The 22,302-nt window shown below is 34.8% G+C and overlaps 1 protein-coding gene across 4 annotated transcripts in view; it reads left to right on the top strand.

Moving 5' to 3' along the window:
* ZNF236 (zinc finger protein 236) overlaps positions 1–22,302 on the top strand; it is a 58,046-nt gene that overhangs the window by 8,187 nt on the left and 27,557 nt on the right. For all 4 annotated transcript variants that reach the window (XR_015733334.1, XM_087890385.1, XM_087890386.1 and 1 more), the window contains 13 exons: positions 1,063–1,235; positions 3,007–3,153; positions 4,073–4,144; positions 5,997–6,161; positions 7,130–7,355; positions 8,607–8,879; positions 10,201–10,404; positions 11,393–11,537; positions 12,342–12,602; positions 13,897–14,147; positions 14,791–14,892; positions 19,783–19,934; positions 22,077–22,177. Coding sequence is in view for 3 of the 4 variants with exons in the window: in XM_087890385.1 (XP_087746511.1) it covers positions 1,063–1,235; positions 3,007–3,153; positions 4,073–4,144; positions 5,997–6,161; positions 7,130–7,355; positions 8,607–8,879; positions 10,201–10,404; positions 11,393–11,537; positions 12,342–12,602; positions 13,897–14,147; positions 14,791–14,892; positions 19,783–19,934; positions 22,077–22,177 (2,272 nt within the window). In the remaining variant the exon portion in view is untranslated. The remainder of the gene's footprint in view (positions 1–1,062; positions 1,236–3,006; positions 3,154–4,072; positions 4,145–5,996; positions 6,162–7,129; positions 7,356–8,606; positions 8,880–10,200; positions 10,405–11,392; positions 11,538–12,341; positions 12,603–13,896; positions 14,148–14,790; positions 14,893–19,782; positions 19,935–22,076; positions 22,178–22,302) is intronic.

The raw sequence follows: 22,302 nt of genomic DNA, 5'->3' as shown, positions 1-22,302 counted from the left end.
GAGAATGGGGCAATTGAAATTTTGTCTACAGCAATCTTTGGTTTTGTCTGCTTCAGACAAGAAATCTTGTGCAAGAAATCAGCATTTCGGTTTTCAAAATTGTAAATATATACTGTGACAAGTATAACATAAATTTGAAGCAGTGCAATAACTGTTACTATTTGTGGCAAATTTACTTTTCAAATTTATCAATAAAGATATTTTAAAAAGCTTTCACTCCTACAAATCTTTGACAATCAATTTTTTTCCTTTCCCCCCAACATTTTAATGAAATTTGGTAATAGCACAGTAAGACTTTTCAGATGAATATTAATGAAAGGGTAAGGGAAAAAAATGAAAAATCTTTCATCGTAAAAAATCCTTGGAAAAAATATCAGAAAATAATTTAATTAGCTTCTCAGCAAATTCCGGAGTGCTGAGTTTTTCCATGTATGTCATTCCTAAACAGCTCTGTGCAAATCATATCTATCTGTTTGCATAGGGATTGCATTCAAAGGATTTCGGGAAATAAAACTCCATGCACCAGAAGGATGAATGGTGCCTGATATGTGACTCCAGCCCATATGTCCCATTAAAGAAAAAAATGTCAGGCAAATCTAATTTGTTGGCATAAATCTGGACAATTTTGCATCTATCAATAGCCACTATAATGGCATAGGACAGTGATGGCAAACCTATGGCACGTGTGCCAGAGGTGGCACGCAGAGCCCTCTCTATGGGCATGCGAGCTGTTGCCCCAACTCAGCTCTGCCGCGCATGCACGCGCGCCTCTCACCAGCCAGCTGGTCTTCGGGCCTCTGCCGTGCATGCACGGAGGTGGGCGCATGCGGGGGGCTGCATGTACATTGCATTTTGGGGGTTCGTGCACGGGTTTGGCACTCGGCCCAGAAAAGGTTAGCCATCACTGGCATAGGATGAAAATAACCTGTTGAGTTTGCAGCTTAAATCATTGTATATTCTTTTAACTATGCAGGCTTTTTAGAGATTTCTTTTTTCCACTTCCCTAACGCTGCCTTTATTGATGAGAAAGTATTTCTTTGTTTGATGTGTGCATTGTTTTAGGTGAAAGGCCATTTAAGTGTAGTGAATGTGGAAAGGCTTTTAATCAGAAAGGTGCATTGCAAACCCATATGATCAAACACACTGGTGAAAAACCGCATCCTTGTGCCTTTTGCCCTGCAGCCTTTTCTCAGAAAGGCAACCTTCAATCACACGTTCAAAGAGTACACTCAGAGGTAAATCACACCGTTGATTTCAGTGATGTGGAAATTTATTACTTTTTTTTTTGTTTTAATTTTGTTAGTAACATTCTGGGTTTCCAGGATTTTTCAAGCAACCACAATATTGTTTGCTACTAATTTGAATTTTACACTGCGTTCTTTTATTTTCCATGCATAAAAGGTTGTTTCTGGGGAAAACAAACAAATAGACCATAATTAAATTAAGGTGAAAATAGGGAAAAACGTTCTTTGTTACAATAAAACTTTCCTTGTTTGGGTCGATGGCTGTCTATTAAATCCAAAAGCCAAATGTTCTTTGTAACATTACGTAATTGATGTTTTATAGGTTTTATGTTAATTTGTATAATTCGCACTATGCAATATGTACTTGGACATCATTTTGAAAATAAAATTTGAACACAAGTTTAATGTGTCACATCCAAATTAATGAGGGTCTGTCAAGTCAAGGTATCACTGTACAAATAGTCTTTGTTTAGCAACTGCCTTGTTCTGTGACCATTTGCAGTTACGATAGTGATAAAAAAGTAATTTTGTAACCAGTCCTCATATTTACGACGTCAGGTCTGTAAAGCTGACCTGAAAGCTGAAGTAAGATCATAAGCACAATTATGGTTTCATTTAGCAAGTGCTTCGCTTAAATGACCAAGCTGCGGGCCCTAATCATAGTTGCTAAATGAGGATTACCTGTACATTATTTTTACTTCTGGAATTTCCCTGTATATTTCTTGCCCTCTCTTGCAATGTATCTTCCTTGGGTGCTCCTACATATTGTCAGATAAATGAAGAGATTGATTGATGAAAGCCTACCACATCCTTTTCTATTTATGCTATTATGTAACATGTATCCACAAGAGCTTGCAATATAGTGCCTGGGAAATTTTTGGACCCTGAAGTTTTCCATTCTCATGATAAATCTTTTTTGTTGCTGGATGGTGACTGCCATATCTCAGCTGGGAATGGGACAACTTGCTGCAGTAAACTCATTGCGGCCAACTCACCACAGGCAACTTGGCGCAGGACAACTCGCCATGGCCAACTGACCAGGAGACATCTTGTTGTGGGACAATTTAACAATTCTATTTAATTATTTAAAATAATTTAATAAGACCCACCTTATTTTGGGGGGGAGGAAAATAAGGAAAAAAAAAATTCTGCTTGAGAGGCTCTCTGTTTGGAAGGTTTGCAGCCTCCAAAAGGGTGGGGGCCGGCAGGTGGGTGGGGCTACATTCAGTGTATAAGACGCACCCAAATTTTCACCCTCTTTTAGGGGGAAAAAGTGCATCTTACACTCTGAAAAATATGGTATTTTAATTTTTGCCATTCACATTTCATTCTGTCACTCCTTCTGCATCCTTTCTTTAATGATTCTGTTCCACCATGTCTTTGATATTAGTGTAACTCTTGTCCAGTAGTGAGTTGTTCTGTGGCAGGATGGCCATGGCGAGTTGTCTTGCAGCAAGTTGGCTATGGTGAATTTTTATAGACCCTCTCAGATAAATGTGAAGTAGATACTGCAATACTGAAGCTAGCCTTCTTTTCCATGCATCATGCTTTTTCAAACCCCTCTGTCTTTGATCACAGCGTGCTTGACAATCCTGCAACTCAAGAACAAAAGAGATGTTTTATCATATAGGATTGATTTTATTTAAATTATTTTCAGAATAAAACCAATTATAACAAAATAGTGTATATTAAGTACCGATGTAATAATTTTCGTACATAAGAATATATGTACTAACATATATTCTTTCTTTTGTTTCTAAAGGTAAAGAATGGCCCTATGTATAATTGTACAGAGTGTAGTTGTATTTTCAAAAGTTTAGGCAGCTTAAATACACATATCAGCAAGATGCATATGAGCTCCACACAAAACACAACAAACTCTACTACAGAAACAGCTCATATTACAACGGTAACTTTTATATTCTAATATCTTTGCCTTCTTGCATTATATTGTGTGCTATAATTTTGCTTAGATGGTATAATACGCTATATACTATTAGGTCATGTATAAATGTACAGAAATTTTATTATTACTTACTTTAAAAAAAAAACAAAATCTTTCCACTGATTGTTGAAGTGACATATGCAAAGTGACCCTTCAAAGAGTTGTGGGGAAGGAGAGTCAGAAAATACTTCTGTGAACTTCTGTAGAATTTTAATGCAGTTTCAAAATGTTCTTCTAAATCTATCGAAAAGTCAAAATGAGCCTGCTAGAAAATAGTTATTCTTCATGTCCACAATAGACTAGTTTCACAATAGGGAAATCATTTGCTTTTCTTGGTATTGCTCATAAATGTTTTTACAAAGCAGAGTTTTTAGAGCATTTTCTCTTAATTAAAACCATCTTCATGACCCAGTAAATATTTGCAGAATGTATAAATGTGTTAACTTTTGTTTCAAGGGATGTTTTTGACCTCAACTGAAAGCCTTACTCCACTTTAATAGTAGTCTGATAATTTTTTCATGTGTCGCTACTGATTTTGATCAGAACATACTGATAGAAAAAAGCAAACAGAAATTTTCTTGGTATTCTCTGACCAGAAGTACAGACACATAAAAAAAACATTTCAGTTTTCAAAATAATAATAATAATTGGCACTTATTAGTCATGTCTTAAAGAAAAACATGTTAATGTTTTTTCATCCTTAAATAAATAAATATTCAATAATTTCAGTCAATAAATTCTCTAGATGTTTTATATCAGGACTTTTAACAGATTTATCCTAACATAGTCCTAAATGAAACTAATTCTGTAATTTATTACTTTACCATGTTTTGTTTCGAAAAGTAGATTTATATAGCATATATATATATATTTCTTAAAATAGGATTCGGTGGCTCAGCCATTGACGTTAACAACAGTTAATTTACTGCAGACTGTGGACAATAAATGGAAAAATGTAAGTATTCAGCTTCTAACCTTAACGAGGTATTATTATTGTTGTAACATCTCATAAGGGACTCATTGCAGAACTTTTTATATATTTCATGTATTCCACCTAATTGTCTCAGGGAGATACAGTTATCCTTGAGAGATTTTAAAGGACTTTATGGTATTTGTGAATTTGCTGTTACCAAATAGGGATAATCTTGTGCCATTTACAGGAATGCTGAGTGATCTACCAATTTTCATAACGGGGGTATATATTGAGCATTCTTCCATTGCAATTTAGCAGCAAAAAGGAGATTAGCACGGCTATTCATGACATTACTGGATGCCTATTTAAAACAAAAGTCAAATGTAATCCAATAGAAGACAAACGCTGCCAAAATCATGCTCAAAAAAGTATGTGGACTTCAGATGTAATAGCCAATATGAATACCAAAAATTCCAGAAAGGCCAGAAACAGATTATCTAGCAAACACCATTGGAATCAGCAAGGAATAAAATGATCCTGAAAATAACCTAAAATTAGACATGAAATCAATAGTATTTGTAGTTTACAAGAGATTAAATGTATTAGATATCTGAGATTTTTTTTTAACTGTTTGCTTTTCTGCTTTTACTTTTTCACAAAGTGCCCTATGCAGTTAAAATAGTTAAAATGTGAAGTTGAATAAATTACAGGGTAGGTGTTAAAGTAACGCATTAGGGAACTTCTAATCAGCACACTTAGAATATATTTTTAAAGTAATAGGTTGGAGTAATAGGTAGGAAGGTTCTTGCAAATAATTAGCTGTTGTGAAATATTAACAAATCAGCAACAATGCACTCAGAGGTACTTCGGAAACAGAGCACTTATGGCAGCATTCTGTAGAACTTGAAATTTCTCAGCTATCTACAGAACCAGAAAGTATGCCAAGTACAGAAAATCTTAAAAATTACGAATCTGCTGTTCCAAGGGAAGTAGGTTCGTTTACTTATTATCAATTTGTGTGCTCACAATTCCATTCCAGCTCATGGCACTTAACAGAACAGGTATTTTTATTACAGTGCCAGAACAGTAAGGACTAGTTATTCTATTGGCAGAGAATTATACATGCAGATACTTACTATTTATTTATATATTTTACTGGGTTTCTATAACACTCAGTTCAAAAGATTCAGGGGCTTATACTCCTCATTACACTTAGTAGTATGTATAATAAGAATTTAAAAGAATACAAAAAGCAAAACCCAAGAAAACAATAAATCTTATCTCTATCAATTTTTTAAATTTGGGTTATGCATGTAGGCCATCACTGATTTTATTACCTTTTTAGACACGGATAATATTTTTTATTGCTAGTAATTGTTCAGCTTTAACAGTATCCCCACAAACATTTATAATGGAATGAGCCTAAAGTTACAGGGCACTAGAATAGTTACATTTCATAAAATATTTTCTCACAGCAGAGCACTCATGCTATTATCAAGCCTCCTTCCATTATTTTAAAGTTATTAGATTACATGGTTTATAAAACAGTACATGTGCCTTTCTTGATTTTGTTATGCAATAAAGCTCCAGTTAATGAACTGGCCTTTTTTTTTTGGTAATTAATTTAGGCCTATATGCTTTTTTAAAAATAATACGTCTCTCTGAAAAATTTCATGTTTGTGAAACATGTTTGAATTTAACGTTGCAGAAGTAGTGCCTTGGTAAGGTAAAATTAATGTTTTTGTTCAGCTTTTAAATATTGCTCCTTGCTTGTGGTTGGATTATTAAACAGTATGGTTCAATTTTATTTTAAAATATCAGTTTAATTCCAAATGTAATACCTAACATGTGTTTGCAAATCACATTTGTATACTCACAAATGACTTATCCACAGGCAGAAAATCCAATAACTCCAGCTGCAGGACATCAAGGTCAGCAATCAGTAACTGATGTCATTCAACAACTGCTTGAATTGTCAGAGCCAGTGGAAAATAATCCATCCCAGCCATCTAGTCAGCAACTCAGTATGGCTGTGGGAATCAACAGAGATATTTTGCAGGTAGGGTAACCTGTTTGGAATCCTCACCTTGTCTTTTAACATATTGCAGTCTCCTTACTTGGAAGAAAGGAATAATCAAAGCATCCCAGACTAATTTCTCTCTCATGTGGATTCAGGAAATGCTTTGCCTATGGAGATTCTCAATCATCCAGGTCATGGTTGTCCCGAAGGTGCTTTTCCAAAAGGCAACTGGACCTTCTTGAGTTTTTTCGGTTCTGAAAAAGCTTCTTGGATGAGAAGTGAAATGTTGTCGAGGAAAAAAGCCCAATAAAGTCAAGTTGTTTTTTGGAAAAGCACCTTTGGGACTTTGGCAGAGGTGCTCGAAATTCAGACTACTCCCGGTGGCTGAAAACAGGACTAAGTTGTGATTGTGATTGTTTTAGAAAGGAAAAATGTTGAATTCCCACAAGAGCATTATCCTCACCCAAATATTGCTACTTGAATGCTGTTTTCTTACAGGAATGCCATTGGCAGCTGTTGGTACTTCTTCCTATTGGATTCAGGGTTTTCAAAATACCTGTGAAACTCCAGTTTTCAGCATTAATATGACTATAAAAATAGAAAAATGTATCTTACAAATGATGATATTATGTGACAAAATGCTGTTTAAAATGAGCAGGGGAACATGAATGAGGTGACCATTTTTCTTAGTTGTTGAAGAACGAAACCTTTCAGCAAATTTCTAGTTGCTTCTGGATTGAAAGTGTTAGAAGTAATGCTTTCCCCTTTTGGCCAACTGGGTTGTTACTTTTGTTGGAATCTAAATAGAGCTTTACACTTTTACTATGCTTTTCTTACTTAGAGAATAGAGAAAACAGAAAGCTGTGAAGTGTTGAAATTGAGATAAAATTTGAAAGGGTGAAATAAATCAGACAACTCTGAAAAACAAACCAGTTTAAAATATTTTTGTCTGTTTGAAAGTTCCACATGAATCTTGCTCTCAGTTTAATTCATTATGTTTGTCTTAGCAAGCCTTGGAAAATAGTGGGCTATCCTCAATACCAGTTTCAGCAAATACTGACTGTGGTGAAACAAAGACTCCTCCAAGTCCAGAAGAAGCTTCAAATGCTCAGAATCTTTCCGGCCATCAAGTGAACTCCAGCAATACGGAACAAGTTAAAGAGCGAGACAACCCAGAGAAAGTAGATAAAAAAGAGAAAAGGGTTTTGAAGAAAAAATCCCCATTTTTACCTGGTAATGGCGAAAGGTTAATTCTGTCCTCTACAGTATACATAAGCATTATTTACTAGTATTTATGTTACCGTCAATGTGTGAAAAGCTGGCATTGTATAGAATGCCTAGGAAATCTTATAGAATGAATGGCGTTTTTAGGCAAAGAATGGAATGGCTGTTATTTATATATATATTTATATATATTAAGTGTTTTTCTATCGAGACACCTGGTTTACCCCAACATAGGGTCAGAGTTGGGTTAGGGTTATTGACCTACTTGTTGCAACAAGGAAAGCTAGAATGGCATTTTAGCGGGAGTATTTTATACTTTGCCAGTTTGCCTTTTGCCATTGCATAGAATGCATATGAAATGTGTGAAATATTAAGCATTTCATACTTTGATGTCTCATTTGTTGGCATTCTATAAATTTCCTAGTATTCTGTAAAATGCAAATTTCACACATTTACAGCAACATACACTGTATGTTGCATTATTTAGCAATATATAGTGTAGCATTATCACTGCTGGTTGCCTTTCTGTACAGTACTACAAGCTGAATATATCTTTTCTGTTCACTATTTGACAGGTTTCTAAAGTAAAAAAAAGTCTCTATAGACATTGTGTTGTGTAACTATTTTCTGTTTAGAGCTAGCATATCTAGTAAATTGTAGGATCAAGGCATACTGTACTGTACTGTAAAGGGCCATTCCTAGTCAATCTGACCTCTAAACAGGTGGGGAAAAGTTGAAAAAAATAAGGAGAAAGCCCTCCCTTCTACCCCAGGTTCTATTCCAGAGTTATGCATGCTAAGAGAAAGGGCAGTCTCCTCTAGATACAAAGAGAACCCTTAAAATCTGCTTAATCATTTGGAGAATGTTGTCAAAGGGTGTCTGTCCAGAAAGCTTTGCTGGCTGGGGAATTCTGGGAGTTGAAATCCACCAGGCTTAAAGTTGCCAAGGCTGGAAAACCTGCTCTAGAGAGATCTAGAAAAATATAATCCATATCTTTACAGGAACTGCTGTCAGATCTGAAGTCAAACTAACTTACAGAACCCTTTACTTTGATTAATTCATAGGGTAGCTATAATAATCTGTTTCACTGAAACATTATTCCTTTAATAGTGAGCAATTCAGTCTCCCAATTAATGTCACAGTTGCTTGATGACATTTGCCAAAATGTAACCTTAAGTGCATTTCAATTTCCAGTCTTTTTTTCTTTCACAATTAGCATGTCAACCTTTTCAAATTGTTTACTCTAAAATTATATTTCAGGTTCCATACGTGAGGAGAACGGAATACGATGGCATATTTGCCCATACTGCTCTAAGGAATTTAAAAAACCCAGTGATCTCGTACGGCATATACGCATTCACACTCATGAAAAGCCATTCAAATGTCCACAGTGTTTCCGGGCCTTTGCCGTGAAGAGTACTCTCACAGCACATATAAAAACGCACACGGGCATTAAGGCTTTTAAGTGTCAGTACTGTATGAAGTGCTTTTCTACCTCAGGAAGTTTGAAAGTACACATTCGCTTGCATACAGGTAAAATCCTGCAACTGGACTTCTAATGTTTTGAAGCCCTGCTTATGTTTAATCTTAGCAAAAAAGAAAAATAAAAATTTTCTGTGTCATAACCCTATTTGCTTGTCAGCTGTGTTCAGATCAAACATAGCAAAGCAGGACCAACAGTGTCATGTTTTTATTGTAAAATATAACTGTTGCTTACTTATGTTAAATTTAATATATGTCAACCCAGAGAGAAAGGACCAATAGAACTATAAATTGTGTACTATTGACTTTCTCTGGGTTCATATTACAGTGTTTGTGCAGACAAGTGGTAGAGACTTTGGATCCAATTTGGCTACTGTGGAGCCTTAAACACGTCTTATTTGAAATGTTTATGGAGATTCTCAATCGTTATGATTGTCCCAAAAGTGTTTTTCCTAAAGGCAGCTGGACTTTCTTTGGAAGAAAGTCTGATTGCCTTTTGGAAAAGCACCTTTGGGGTCTTATCTGAAGCCTTATCCTTATTTCATACAGGCAGGCATCTTAGTTAAGGTGCTGGGCAAATTCTGTTTTTAGACTTTGGGGAAGGCATGGGCCATTCAGGATTTTTGGAGTACTTTCTATGCTCAGAGGGAAGATTTTGAGCAGAGCACATCTTCAACTTACATATACAGCTGTACTTTGTTTGCTCTGCATGTTGCACATTGGGGCAAGGATTGGGTAGGTGAAGCTTATATTTTGTGGAAAACATTTGTTCTCTCTCGTCAGGGTGGATTTTAAATCAACTTGATTTAAATCATGATTTAAATCACTAGTAAAAAGGCTTAATTTAAATCAACTCGATTTAAATCATGATTTTTAAAGAGCAACTGTCGTCTCTGCTACTCCTCTGACCCGCCGTGGACTTACCGACTGTCCCAATATTGCAGAATATACAGCCTCATGCTACATAACTAAGCTCCAATTCATGCTGAATAAACTAAATTATTTATATTTCTTAAATAGAAAACTATCTTTAGATAGATTTTTACTCCAAAAGCATTTTATTAAAATAAATTTGATAAAAATAAAAAAAATCTGATTTAAATAAAAAAATCTGATTTTTATTTTATTTTTTAAAAAAATCAATTTTTGTCTACCCTGTCTCGTGATCCTACAAGACCATCTATGTCCACATGCTGGGGAAAGCAGGATTTGTAGTATTAAATTTTAAATAATTAAGTTAAATTTTAAATAATAGAAATTTTTTAAGGCAAAGCTTTTGAATGAGTTAAACATATTTGATTATTTACCTTATCTTTTTACTTATTTATTTTTAGAAGTTGAAATAAAGACGTAATCTCTTTGTCTTTTGTAGGTATTAGACCCTTTGCTTGTCCACATTGTGACAAAAAGTTTAGAACTTCAGGCCACAGAAAGACACACATTGCTTCTCACTTTAAACATACTGAACTGAGAAAGATGCGGCATCAGCGGAAACCTGCAAAAATTCGAATAGGCAAGAGCAATGTGCCAGTACCTGATATTCCTTTACAAGAACCAATCCTCATCACAGATTTAGGTAAAGTGTATAACATAATTTTGCTGGAAAAAGATTTCATTATTTAATTAGAAGAGAGTAGAAGTGAAAGGAATGTGTACACTTGATCAAACAAGCGCACTTATTTTCAAAAGAGTTAAAAAAGTTGTGCTAATTCTGACAGCTTAGAAAGTTTCCTCCATACAGATTATTTTCAAATGCTTTGCAAAGCCTTATTAAATATAAATACATTATATCGGAATAGGAACTGTATTTTATCTGCATTTTATTTCTATCTTGGCTAAGCAGTGCTGATACACTAGAGTAAAACTGCTTTTTATCAAGGGTATAAATTCAGTATGTTGTGCTGTATATAAGATAAACTTCTTTCATGAGATTTACAGATACACAATTTTATTAAAGGTTCTGTTTTTCAAAATTCAGTGTAGGAAGATATAAGAAAATAATTATTCACATTTGTAAATATCTCCTGATATTTAAGCAGCCTAGTAAGTTTTAATAATTGGGCTATCTTAGTCGTGGATAAATTAATTGGTATTTTTGGTTGGAAACATTCTTTTTTAAAAGGGTTCTTAAAATTGATACATAGGAATATTTATAAATATTTTAGTCACATAAATCAAAGGGTAGTGCTATGCTGCACCTTTGGAGACAAAATAGTGCTTCGGAGTAGGTGTGCTTACAAATGTAAAACCAGCCTTCAATTTCTTAAATGTGTCTGGTTCCTAGACCTGCATGGAAGAGGCAGAGGACATCCATGTGCTCCTAGAAAAGGCATGGCTGCTTTAAGAATTTGCTGCATTCATAAGCACAGGTGTTTGAAAGCTCCATTATCATTGGTCTAGTACAACATACTGCCCTCTTGAGAATTTTATATAGATTAAGTAAAAAAATTATGAAGAAAGTATAATTTTCATTTCTGTTTAGGAACCAGAATATAGTAAACATTGGAAGGATTATTATTATTATTTTGCTTTAAAATAGCATTAATCTGCCATTCTTTCTACAGGTCTTATTCAGCCAATCCCAAGGAATAGCCAATTTTTCCAAAATTATTTCAATAATAATTTTGTGAATGAAGCAGACAGGCCATATAAATGCTATTACTGCCACAGAGCTTATAAGAAGTCTTGTCATCTTAAACAACATATCCGGTAAATTCTACTTAAAAATAGAATGTTTTGAATTATTATAAAAATTAAAGAAGAACAAATGATTCTTTTCTTGTTTTTCAAGCTCCCTATTGCAAATCTTATTTTGGTAATTTCAAGAAATACTCAGCATTAAAACTTTAAGACAGCACAATTGTGCTTATTTTTGTTTAACCAAAAAGAAAATAAAATTAGTACATATACATATATACAGTATATATATATATAAAAACCATGAAGACTTATAGAAAAAAAATGTTTTGGAATGGACTTTATGGTTCCCAGACTTGAATGTTGTTGCACCTCTGTGAAGAGGTCTAAAACAGGCAATGCATGTAAGGAGACCTAGGCATATTTCTGAACTAGAAGAGTTTAAGAATGGTAAATATTTCAAAATAGGAAGCCTCTTATCTTGCTATAGAAAATGTGTTTTCTCTGCCAAAGATGACGTTACAAATTCTGCTGCACCTGTGAAATTCATTGTATTCAAACACATGTCAATGCAAGGAAGGGGAGTTCTCAATTAGCTGGACCTCAAGGATATACAAAAAATAGTAAAGCAAAAGATAAACCCTTCGTGAGGACTTGAAATTTGCTGAGCATAATTACTGATAAATCCCGATTTGGGATTAAGAGGAAAAGAAAATAAGAGGAAAGGGAATGGAGTAAAAATTTGAACAGGAGACTGTTGCAGGTGCCATTTCTGATAACTTATTTATGTCTCTCCTTTTCTCTTTTAATTGCTATTTCTTTAGTATTTATTTCCCTATCTGTTCCTCTGACTTTTTTCTTTGGTTTATTTCAAAGATCACACACTGGTGAAAAACCATTCAAATGTTCTCAGTGTGGAAGAGGCTTTGTATCAGCCGGAGTGCTAAAAGCGCATATTCGAACCCACACTGGATTAAAAGCATTCAAGTGTCTTATATGCAATGGAGCTTTCACCACTGGAGGGAGTCTACGGAGGCACATGGGCATCCATAATGACCTTCGACCCTATATGTGCCCGTATTGTCAAAAAACATTCAAAACCTCATTAAATTGCAAAAAACATATGAAAACGCACAGGTTTGTGTATCTTGAAATTCAGTCCTGAACTATAATTAATTTCAGCTGTTATACAGTGCTCTTTTGAAATTCTATGGGGCCTGTCAGTAAATTCAAGTTGTTGAAAGAACTTTTAAGTCATTTTTTGAGACGGGGAACCTAGGCTGAATTACAAACAACTATTTTTAATGAGTAGATCAGTTTAAAAGTGAAAATACAGGATGAGAAAAAGAAAAAAATCATCACTTGTTTTTTAAATATATTTATTGTGGGCATGATATAGTAGCTAAGTATATTTCTGCTAATTTGATAACTTCCTATTATTAACTTTAATTCCTTGTTAGTTTCTCTTAGCTTCATTAGTACTTTCAAGTTTATAATATAGCAGAAGTAGAAATGTGGGCAGGTTGCGGAAATTCAGGAAGTAGCTCAAATTATTGTATTTTTCGGAGTATAAGACGCTCTGGAGCATAAGACACACATTAGTTTTTGGGGAGGAAAACAAGAAAAAAAAAATTCTGCCTCTGCCTACCAGCATCCATCGGTATTCATCTGGCTAGCATCCTTCCAGCAAACAGCCTGGTCAGCTTCAGCACGTTATCGTAGCCTGATTCAGCACGAGCAGCTGATTGGTGGTTGGATCAGCCTCCTGGAATACAGCAAATCAGCTGTTCCAGGCTGTGGGGATTGCCACAGCCCATTGCCGCCTCCTTGCGTCGCGTTTTTGGCCTCCGTGCATCTCATTTTTGGCCTCCGCACGCCCCATTTTAGACCCGCCATTGCTGCCGCCGATCCCCGCTGCCTGGAACTAGCCGTAAATATGATGCGTGGAGGCCAAAAATATGACACACGGAGGCGGTGATGTGCTGGAATGGGTTTAAAGTGGGGTGTGCAGAGGCCGAAAACGGCCAGCGGGTGGGCAGGGCTTCAGCAACATATGGTGTATAAGACACACCACGATTTTCACCCACTTTTAGGAGGGGGGAAAGTGCGTCTTACACTCCGAAAAGTATGGTAGCTATATTGAGTGATTTGATTATATTATATCAAGTTTGTGTCAGTTCTTGGGAACCACACATAAATAGATTTTCTCCATGATCTGTCCCCAACCTAATCCTTTGGGTCTTTCAGTTCTTTATTTATTGCTGCTGTGATTTGAGTCCATCTACCTTACTTTAATTGTCCTATTCTATTTCCTTCCACCTTTCCCAGCATTAAAGAAGAGCCTTCTTTAGAGACCTATATCTTCGCCTATAATGCGTCCAAAGTTCTAATGTGTTGACATTGTAAAAAATGTTTCTTCCTTTTCTTCTAGGTATGAGCTCGCCCAGCAGCTTCAGCAACATCAGCAAGCTGCTTCCATTGATGACACAGCTGTAGATCAGCAGAATATACATGTTTCTACTCAAATGCAAGTGGAAATTGAAAGTGAAGAGTTGCAGCAAACTGAAGCCGTTGCAACAGATCAGGAAGCTATTTTAGATTTAGAACAGCAGCAGGTTGTTGACACTGAAGAAGCCGGACTCAGACCTCAGTTGACTGATCAGTCATTAGGTCAAGAGGAAGGTAAACTACTGAGTGTACTAATTACAGGTTTAAAATCTTCAGGGTTGTATCACTGATGGTGATATCAATGAGCTAAAGTGTTAAATAAGCATTGTATTGCCTAGATCAAGGGTTTTCCTAAGAAAAGGGGATAGGTATATATTAAATTTCCAAATTCCATATTTGGAATTTCTTTCCTTAGCAGTACTTTTTTGACAATTCAAAGATACTTTGAAGATAAATAATAGTTAAGTGGCAGGGTTTTAAAAATATCAAAGTAGAAAATAATTAGACTTTTATAATTTCCTGTTTTACTTATCATCTTTTTCCAGTTAAAGTAATCCTCAATTTAATGGATTTTATTTGTGAACTTGGGAAGCAACAACCAGAATTTGTCCTATGTAGATATCTTTAGATTGATGTAAAAATACATATTGTGAGGATACCATTTGTCCATACAGTGTATATTTCTATGAAATATTGTTCACCATTCTATCCATGTGTGTCACTATTTTATGATGGATAAAATCACTTGGATTTAACAGACATTATGCTTTTCTCCATTAGTCTGTTAAATCAGAGATTTCTTTTTTGTTAAACTTCTGCAGCAGTTGCTGAATTACTTAATGTCATTTCCTTTTCAAATATATATATTTAATTTCAGATAGATTTGTGACATCCCAGCATGCACTGCAAGAAAATATAAACCAATTTGAGCAGCAAACAATAGTACAGCAATCGTTTGATCAGCAAGGATTATCACAAGGTTGGTAAAGATACAGTCATTTTAAAGGTGTCAGCTTTATGAGCAATTTATTTCAATTCCAAAATGTTATATATAGAAGGCAGTAAGAACTTATGCAGTTGCATTGCTAGAGGCTAAAGTCCAGTTATTTATTTTTATTTAATTGCTAATCTGTGAACCTTAAAGTTTATCTTCCATGAGTTCCATCCAAAGGTAATCCTTTGCAGATGAAAATTCTGCTTCTGTTCTCAAAAAGAGAACAGAATAGAAGCTTCCAACAAGAGAAGTATGGTAATTTCCTATATTTCCCTCTTTGCCCAACCCCACCCCCTGAGCAGTTTCTAAAGATTTTCAGTCTTTGTGTACACTGAAATAGATTGTGCTGCCTAGCTAGACTGATCTTCAGCAGCAATAAATTTGCGTAAAATATAATTTGCTGCCAACCTTTTGCATTTAGAATTAGAATGCATACTGAATCATTTGTACAGTTTTTTGCTTTTTTAAAAAATTATTATTATATTTGACCAAGGACCTTAAAATGTAAATACTAAGATGGAATAATTAAAAGTCTATATTGTACACAATTCCTATTCAACTTGGAATACCCTCTACAGATTTTCCATACTTTGGAGTTTCCTTGAAGTTCCTGGAGCCCTTCAGAAATTTTGAATTTCAGGTAGGTGTGTATGGACACATGTGTTTAAAATGGTGGACCCTATCCCTTTGTCTGGATATGTGTTTCATTCTTTCCCATTTTCTTTTCTACTAGTCAAGAGAGGAAAATTCAGTTCAGGTCATTGTCTCTTTACTTCTTTGTTCTGCTAGACAACATTGTTCTAAGGTATCACTCGTTGATTCCACATTACCTGCAAAACATTACTTGCTCTGTTATTAGATGACGGTTCAAGTTGGCACTTTTCTCCTGCTCTTTCCACAGTTCTCCTTTACATGTCATAATTGCTCCTCCTGATGGACAGCTTTTAGATCCATAAGGATAACACTCAGAAATAGCACAAAAACGGAGCAGAATCATAAATGACTTCTGTTATAACTATGATTGTTACATTATAACCTTTTGATAGATTATTTTTGCACCCTTCAGAGTTAGAATATATTTTCTCACTGCAAGAGCCTTTCAGTACAGTTAAATCTAAATGTGATACAATTCCATTAAAATAAAGGAAGAGTTGATAGAAATCTTAACAGCTTAAAAGGTTTGACCCATATCTCATCTTAATGATGCATACATATAAAATAGTATCAGTTTCAATTTCTTTAAATATTATAAAGGCTCTTTCATTAATATTTTTCATTACATAGTTTTGTTTGGAGAACTATTGTATTTCTGTTTAATACATAGGAGATTTGTTAGTTCTGGGAACTATTTTTGTATGAATACAAGTGCTGAAATATACATGCTATTTTAAAATAAAATCATTGTCAGAGCACACAGGATTTGAATACTTTTGTCTCTTTCATGAATACTAGGAATTAAAATGCAGGTCATTTTGTTCTCTTTTAAACAATTGATCTTTAGACGTGAACAAAATCAACTTCTCACTGTTTCTAGTATTGTTCTCTGCATAGAACAATAATTAAATGACTCACACTAACTGTTGACCCTATTATTAACCACACTGTTAAATTTGGTCTATTGAACCATGGCTTAATAAACCAGGATATAAATATAAATTTCATGTACTCATTTTTATTTTTATTTTCTTTGCCACTTGATTCAGATAGGACATTAATCCAGATTGTGGTTTGTCAGTTTATTCAATTTAGCAAACTTGAACTCTATGACTTTTTCAATAAACCATAGTTTAAAAATTCTGGTTTAATGTTATATGCAAGCATGCTGAATAAATAGCTCAGCCTACCTCCTGGGTAAGTTGACCTGCCAAAATTAATTTTGCAGCATGGATTTTCCATCAAATATTTACTCTCAACCGCCTTCTAAGTAAAGGAAAATTTTAAACAGAGTCTTAGATATCAGTGCCCAGACATGCAGGTATTGGCAAAAAAAGAGAGAGAGAAAGAAAAAGAAAAAAAAGTTCTTTACATTGGCTGGCTAAAAACAAAACCAATTTCCAAATTGAAAAATAATTTCATGCAATTCCTAACAAAGTCTATCCTAGAGCAAGAGTTGCTGAATTCCATGGCTAAATTGGATGCTTCATCACTTGTTACATCATGAAAGGATATCTATAAGGAGTGCCCCTGCCATCAAAGATATTGCTCACGTTTTGTTCAACTATCAACTCTAAACCCCGTTTAGGCTTAGATATTTAAAATCCCGATTTGAAACAACATCCCATTGAGCCCTTAATCATAGCTTGTTCTATTTGACTATAATATATAAATTGTGAGCAGAACGGCCAACACTAGGCAATTCAGCTAAAAATCCATTATATTGAAGAGATCTGGATTTTATGTAAAGGCAATATATTTATTCAAAAGTTCATTTTTTGTATTTAATACATATGTATTTTATTATTTTCTCCTACCTATTTTATTTTCGAAATAGACCTTGATGTTATTTTGTCTGACATGGTCATAATACTACTTTGGTACTACTACTACCACCTAACAATTAACAGTCTGGTAACCACTCATTGTGATTCTTAATCTAAATTGGGCATTCATTATTTCTAAATGTAGTTATTTTTAAATCTGCTTTAAAGATGGATTTTATATCCTGATATAAGAATTTGTTAAGCACAATTTCCCCAGTTTGAACCAATGGGAGGCTTCATGACTCATTTTTCAATAAATCTGAAGAGCAGAAAGGGATTAAAAGATGGTACACATAAAGCTCATGCATATCCTGGTTTACGCAGCCAAGACTTCATTGTTCAAATTCGCCTATTGTGAAGAAAAAAAAGCCACTCAGATTCAGCTGCCATATAATAACACCAAGCAAATGATTTTCCAATCTGCTTTAAAGACTTCCAGGTCAATGGTAGCCATGGATTTTATAACAAGTAAATATGGAAGGTTCTTGCATCCTCCCTTCACTGCATTTTCAACAGTTCTTTCCGCTTTTTAGTGGAACTGTTCTTTCTGAGAAAAGGAAGCAGTAGCAGGGAAACAGTGACTTCAAAGAGAGAGTGCTTTTCAATGTGCAGTGTCGCATTTGTAAATTACATCATTTAAAAGGAAACAATGCTCTAGGATGAAGATTCAATTTGAGGAGAATTGTTGTGTGATTATTTTTTCTTTAGATTAGGGCACACACTTATGTTAATATTTGTTCCTGCTTTATTTGGTGGGTAATAAGGAAGATAAAGGGTACCGGGTCAACCTCTTAGACACATGCATGTGTACATGAATTCAAAATTTGAATGGCTCTGAGTTAAAGGAAACTTCAATTTATGTTCTGTGGAAATGACTGTAAAAAAGAAGGAAAATGAAAGGTAAGTGACCTTACTATGGCTATTTAGTAAATTTTTAAAATGTTTCCACATTTGTTCTTTTCTTCTAGGTTTGGAAAATATAGTTTCTATATTTCCACAGCCATTATTATAATAATGAGCTATTATTACATTGTTCTTCATTTGATATTGCTGATTTTATGGATCCCTGTTTTTCTACAGCAAATATGTAGGGTTGATTAGATGACATCAAGTTGGCATGATCACATATTCCTTATATCACACTATCTCTAGCGATAATCTGTAGCTATTCCAAATACATTCCAGTGATCTCTTGATTGCCATCTGTCATTCCATATTTTCATATAGTGTCATGCTTTGGATAATATATGTATAATGTGGTTTAAAGAGGCCTATCCCTGTCTATTTATGTTAACTTCTTTCTGAAGCTTCGAATTTAGAAAGCTTGATTTCCTACTTCATAATTCCAGGTTTCTCTTATTTCACACATCTCACATTCTGTGTTCCAGTTATATGTGTCCTTCTAAATAAGGAATTCCTCTTTCAGGATATTACTATGAAAGCAAGTTTGGTGTAGCAATTAAGGCATCAGACTAGAAACCTGGAGACTGAGTTCTAGCCTTGCTTTTGACACAAAGCCAGCTGAGTGACATTGGGTTAGTCACTTTCTCTCAGCCCTAGAAAGGAGGCAATGGCAAAAATCACTTCTAAAAAGACACTTGCTGAAGAAACCGCAGGGAATTGTCCAGTCTCTGAAAACGACACGATTGAATGGAAGGGGGCGGGGGGGAATAAGGAGTTCCTCTTTCAGGATTGAGAGTATACGTAATCAATCTTCTTGCAGTTTTGATTTGGATCTCAGATTTAAAGAGAAGGCCAGTCTGTACTGGGGAAAATGTGTCATCATCTGCCACCTGAGCATATTGGAACAATGTTTATATACTTTTCTTGTCAGCAGTAAATAGTTTGTCATTGTCGTCTTCTGGTTTCCTTTTTCCTAGATGGACTATCTTCCCCTATTTCTATAGAATCATACCTACACTTACCTTAATTATCCTTAGCTTCACCTTTTGATTTTATTGGTGAAGGGGACCCTAATGGGAGGTAATACATGTATGGATCAGCTAATGCTAATGCTGTCAGGATCACTAACATTCAGCTGTCCCATTATATCCAGATGGTGATGCGTCAGGCTTTTAAAATATGATACTGTGGTGGTATTCACTTACATAAACTTTGAAACAATATGTCACAATCTTGCCAAGAAAGAGGACAGTGAAGGATCATTGACCAGTGCAATAATTTGGGCCAAACTTGGATCTGTCCCAGATATCTGGAAAGGGATTTTCCTTGCATTCCTGTTCGCCGACTTCAAGATGCCATTTTATATGAATCACATTAAAGAGCTCATTTAGTTAGCAAAACCTGAGTTATGAAAGATTTTTTTGTTTTGTTTTAGGTGTGTTTGTGTTACAAAAAAATAGGGGGTTGTTTTGTTCATTTGTATTTGTACCAGGTTTTACAGTTAATGATGGCTACAGTCAACCAAGTCAGTTTCCAGCAGTACAGCAGCTTCAGGATTCAAGCACTCTTGAATCTCAGGCTCTTTCAACAAGCTACCATCAACCAAGTCTGCTTCAGGTTCCTGCCTCCGACACTATCAATGTAGTAAGTATTTATTAAAAGATTGAAGAAAGTATTTATGCCCTTTCTGATTTGGGGCTCTGGATGAGATTTTAGATGATATTTATATCTGTTTTTTATGTGTTTTCAAGGCTAATAATAAATAGCAATAGTTCTGATGGAGGATCATCATCAGGAACTGAAAGAATTGTATGTCTGTCTCTTGTCAGTCTCTTGAAGCCTGGTATTTAAAAACAGAGCCATAGTATGCCTAGTTGGAAAGGAGCTCAGAGGCATCTTTTTGCCAAGTCTTAGAAATCCAGTTAGATCCTTGGATCCAATTTCAGAAGATTGTGCTGAATGTAATAGCTGATTTAGATGGATTGGCTTGGTAATGGAGAACTAATAGAAGCTTAATGTGGATAAGATTGCAGTCAAAAAGACAGATATAAATTAGGAATTATTTGGGAGGATTTATTGTGGTTTTGAAGAATTCGATTTCTGGTGTCAAAAACTGCCTTTTCATGATTAGAATAGAATGGAATAGAATAAGAATAGGATAGGATAGGATAGGATAGGATAGGATAGGATAGGATAGGATAGGATAGATAGGATAGGATAGGATAGGATAGGATAGTTTTATTGTCACTTTCAATGTACACTGATTGGCATACATTAAAATGAAATTTCATTGCATACAGCTTTCAACGGGTCACCAACTCCAATATACCCACATGAACGTGACAAAATAAATAAATAAATACAAAATTATGTGTATACCCACATATATTATGTGACACAGAGAAACAACACAGTCTAGTTTGGATGTATACATGTACATAGTGAGAAAAACGAATCTTGCAAGTTTACCAGATGGATGGTTTAGGGAACAAAGTTGTTTCAGAATCTGGTAGTCCTGCTAGAAATACTTCGAAACCTCCTCCCAGAGAGAAGCAACAGAAACAGACCTTAAAGTCGGTGTGTGGGGTCTCTAACAATGCTATGAGCTCTAAGCATATAGTGCTTATAAGCAGTATCCTGAATAATGGGAACCGAGCTTCCTATAATCTTCTCAGCTGTCCTTACCACTCTCTGTATGAACTTTCTATCTGAGGCATGGCTGCCACCAAACCAAACAGTGATGCATCATATTTCAGCAGTGTCTATTTTATATAATTAAATGTACCAGTTGTATTCATCAGTTGTATTTTGTATCAAATTTCTGCTAAATTCATCTCATTTGGATGACTTCCTATATTATATTGCAGTGAAATTCTTCATCAGACCCAGTTGTAAATAAGGTTATGACTCCTTTATTACAACTTTACTGGTTACCAATCTTTGTCTAGGCCCTGTTTTGACTACAGGTGAAAACCTGTAAGCAGGATATTTGAAAAATACTTCTGCCATAAAGAATGCTATAGCAGGCCTTTTCAGTTGCTTCTGCCAAATGCTGGAAATCCACATTTGGAACCCAGATGATAGAATTCTCTTCCTGTTATATCTTCATACTTCTTTTCAGATATGCTTTGACTTTTATATTGACTTACTGATAAAATAAAAGTTAATTGTTGGATACCTTTTTCATTGATCCCTTTTATTTATTTATTTATTTTATTTATTTAAATTCCTATACCGCCCTACTCCTGAAGGACTCAGAGCGGTGAACAGCCACAGTATAAAACACATAAATACAAAAATTTAAAATAGAATAAAAACGAATTAAATAATTTGGCTGAACAAATTTAAAATACCCCATAATTTAAAAACAAATTAAAATTTGCATTTAAAAAGGGGAGAAGATTTAGGCCAGACCATTGATGAAATAAAAAAGTCTTAAGCGCGCGACGGAAGGTGCGTAGATCCGGGATCCCCCGTATCTCCGGGGGGAGCTCATTCCAGATCGTATTTATTTGCTTTTACATGATTTATTTTGATTATGTGTTCTATATTGTATAGTTAGCCATCTTGAAAATGCATTTGGGTAGAAAAGCAACATATATGTAATTTTTCTCTCTCTCCAAAATTAACATTTATTTAAATCAGAGAAATAATGTAGGATGAGAATAGGATTATGGCATTTTGGAATCCCTTGAGTTTAAATCTTCTACCCTTATGGGCTAAATCAGAGGTTATTTATTATCCATTATATATTTAAAGGATTTATTTTAATGTATTGATAACCAGGCTACCCGGTTAGTTCAAGATCAGTCATCAGACCTTGAGATGCATGCCCAGCGTTCCCAGTTTCTGGAAGATAACGATGATCAAAGCAAAAGATCTTACAGGTATGTCATATTTCAAAAAGTTATATGTAAGTTTTTCTAGCATTGTCAGAAACTGTAATTAAAATTTTCACATATAGATATTCATCAATGCCTTTGTTTCATTTTATCCAACATAAACTTTCATT

Source organism: Pantherophis guttatus, chromosome 3, assembly GCF_059756535.1.
Source record: "Pantherophis guttatus breed Tessera chromosome 3, ASM5975653v1, whole genome shotgun sequence".
NCBI classification, from domain to species: Eukaryota; Metazoa; Chordata; class Lepidosauria; order Squamata; family Colubridae; genus Pantherophis; species Pantherophis guttatus.
This window is presented reverse-complemented; position numbering and strand designations above follow the sequence as displayed.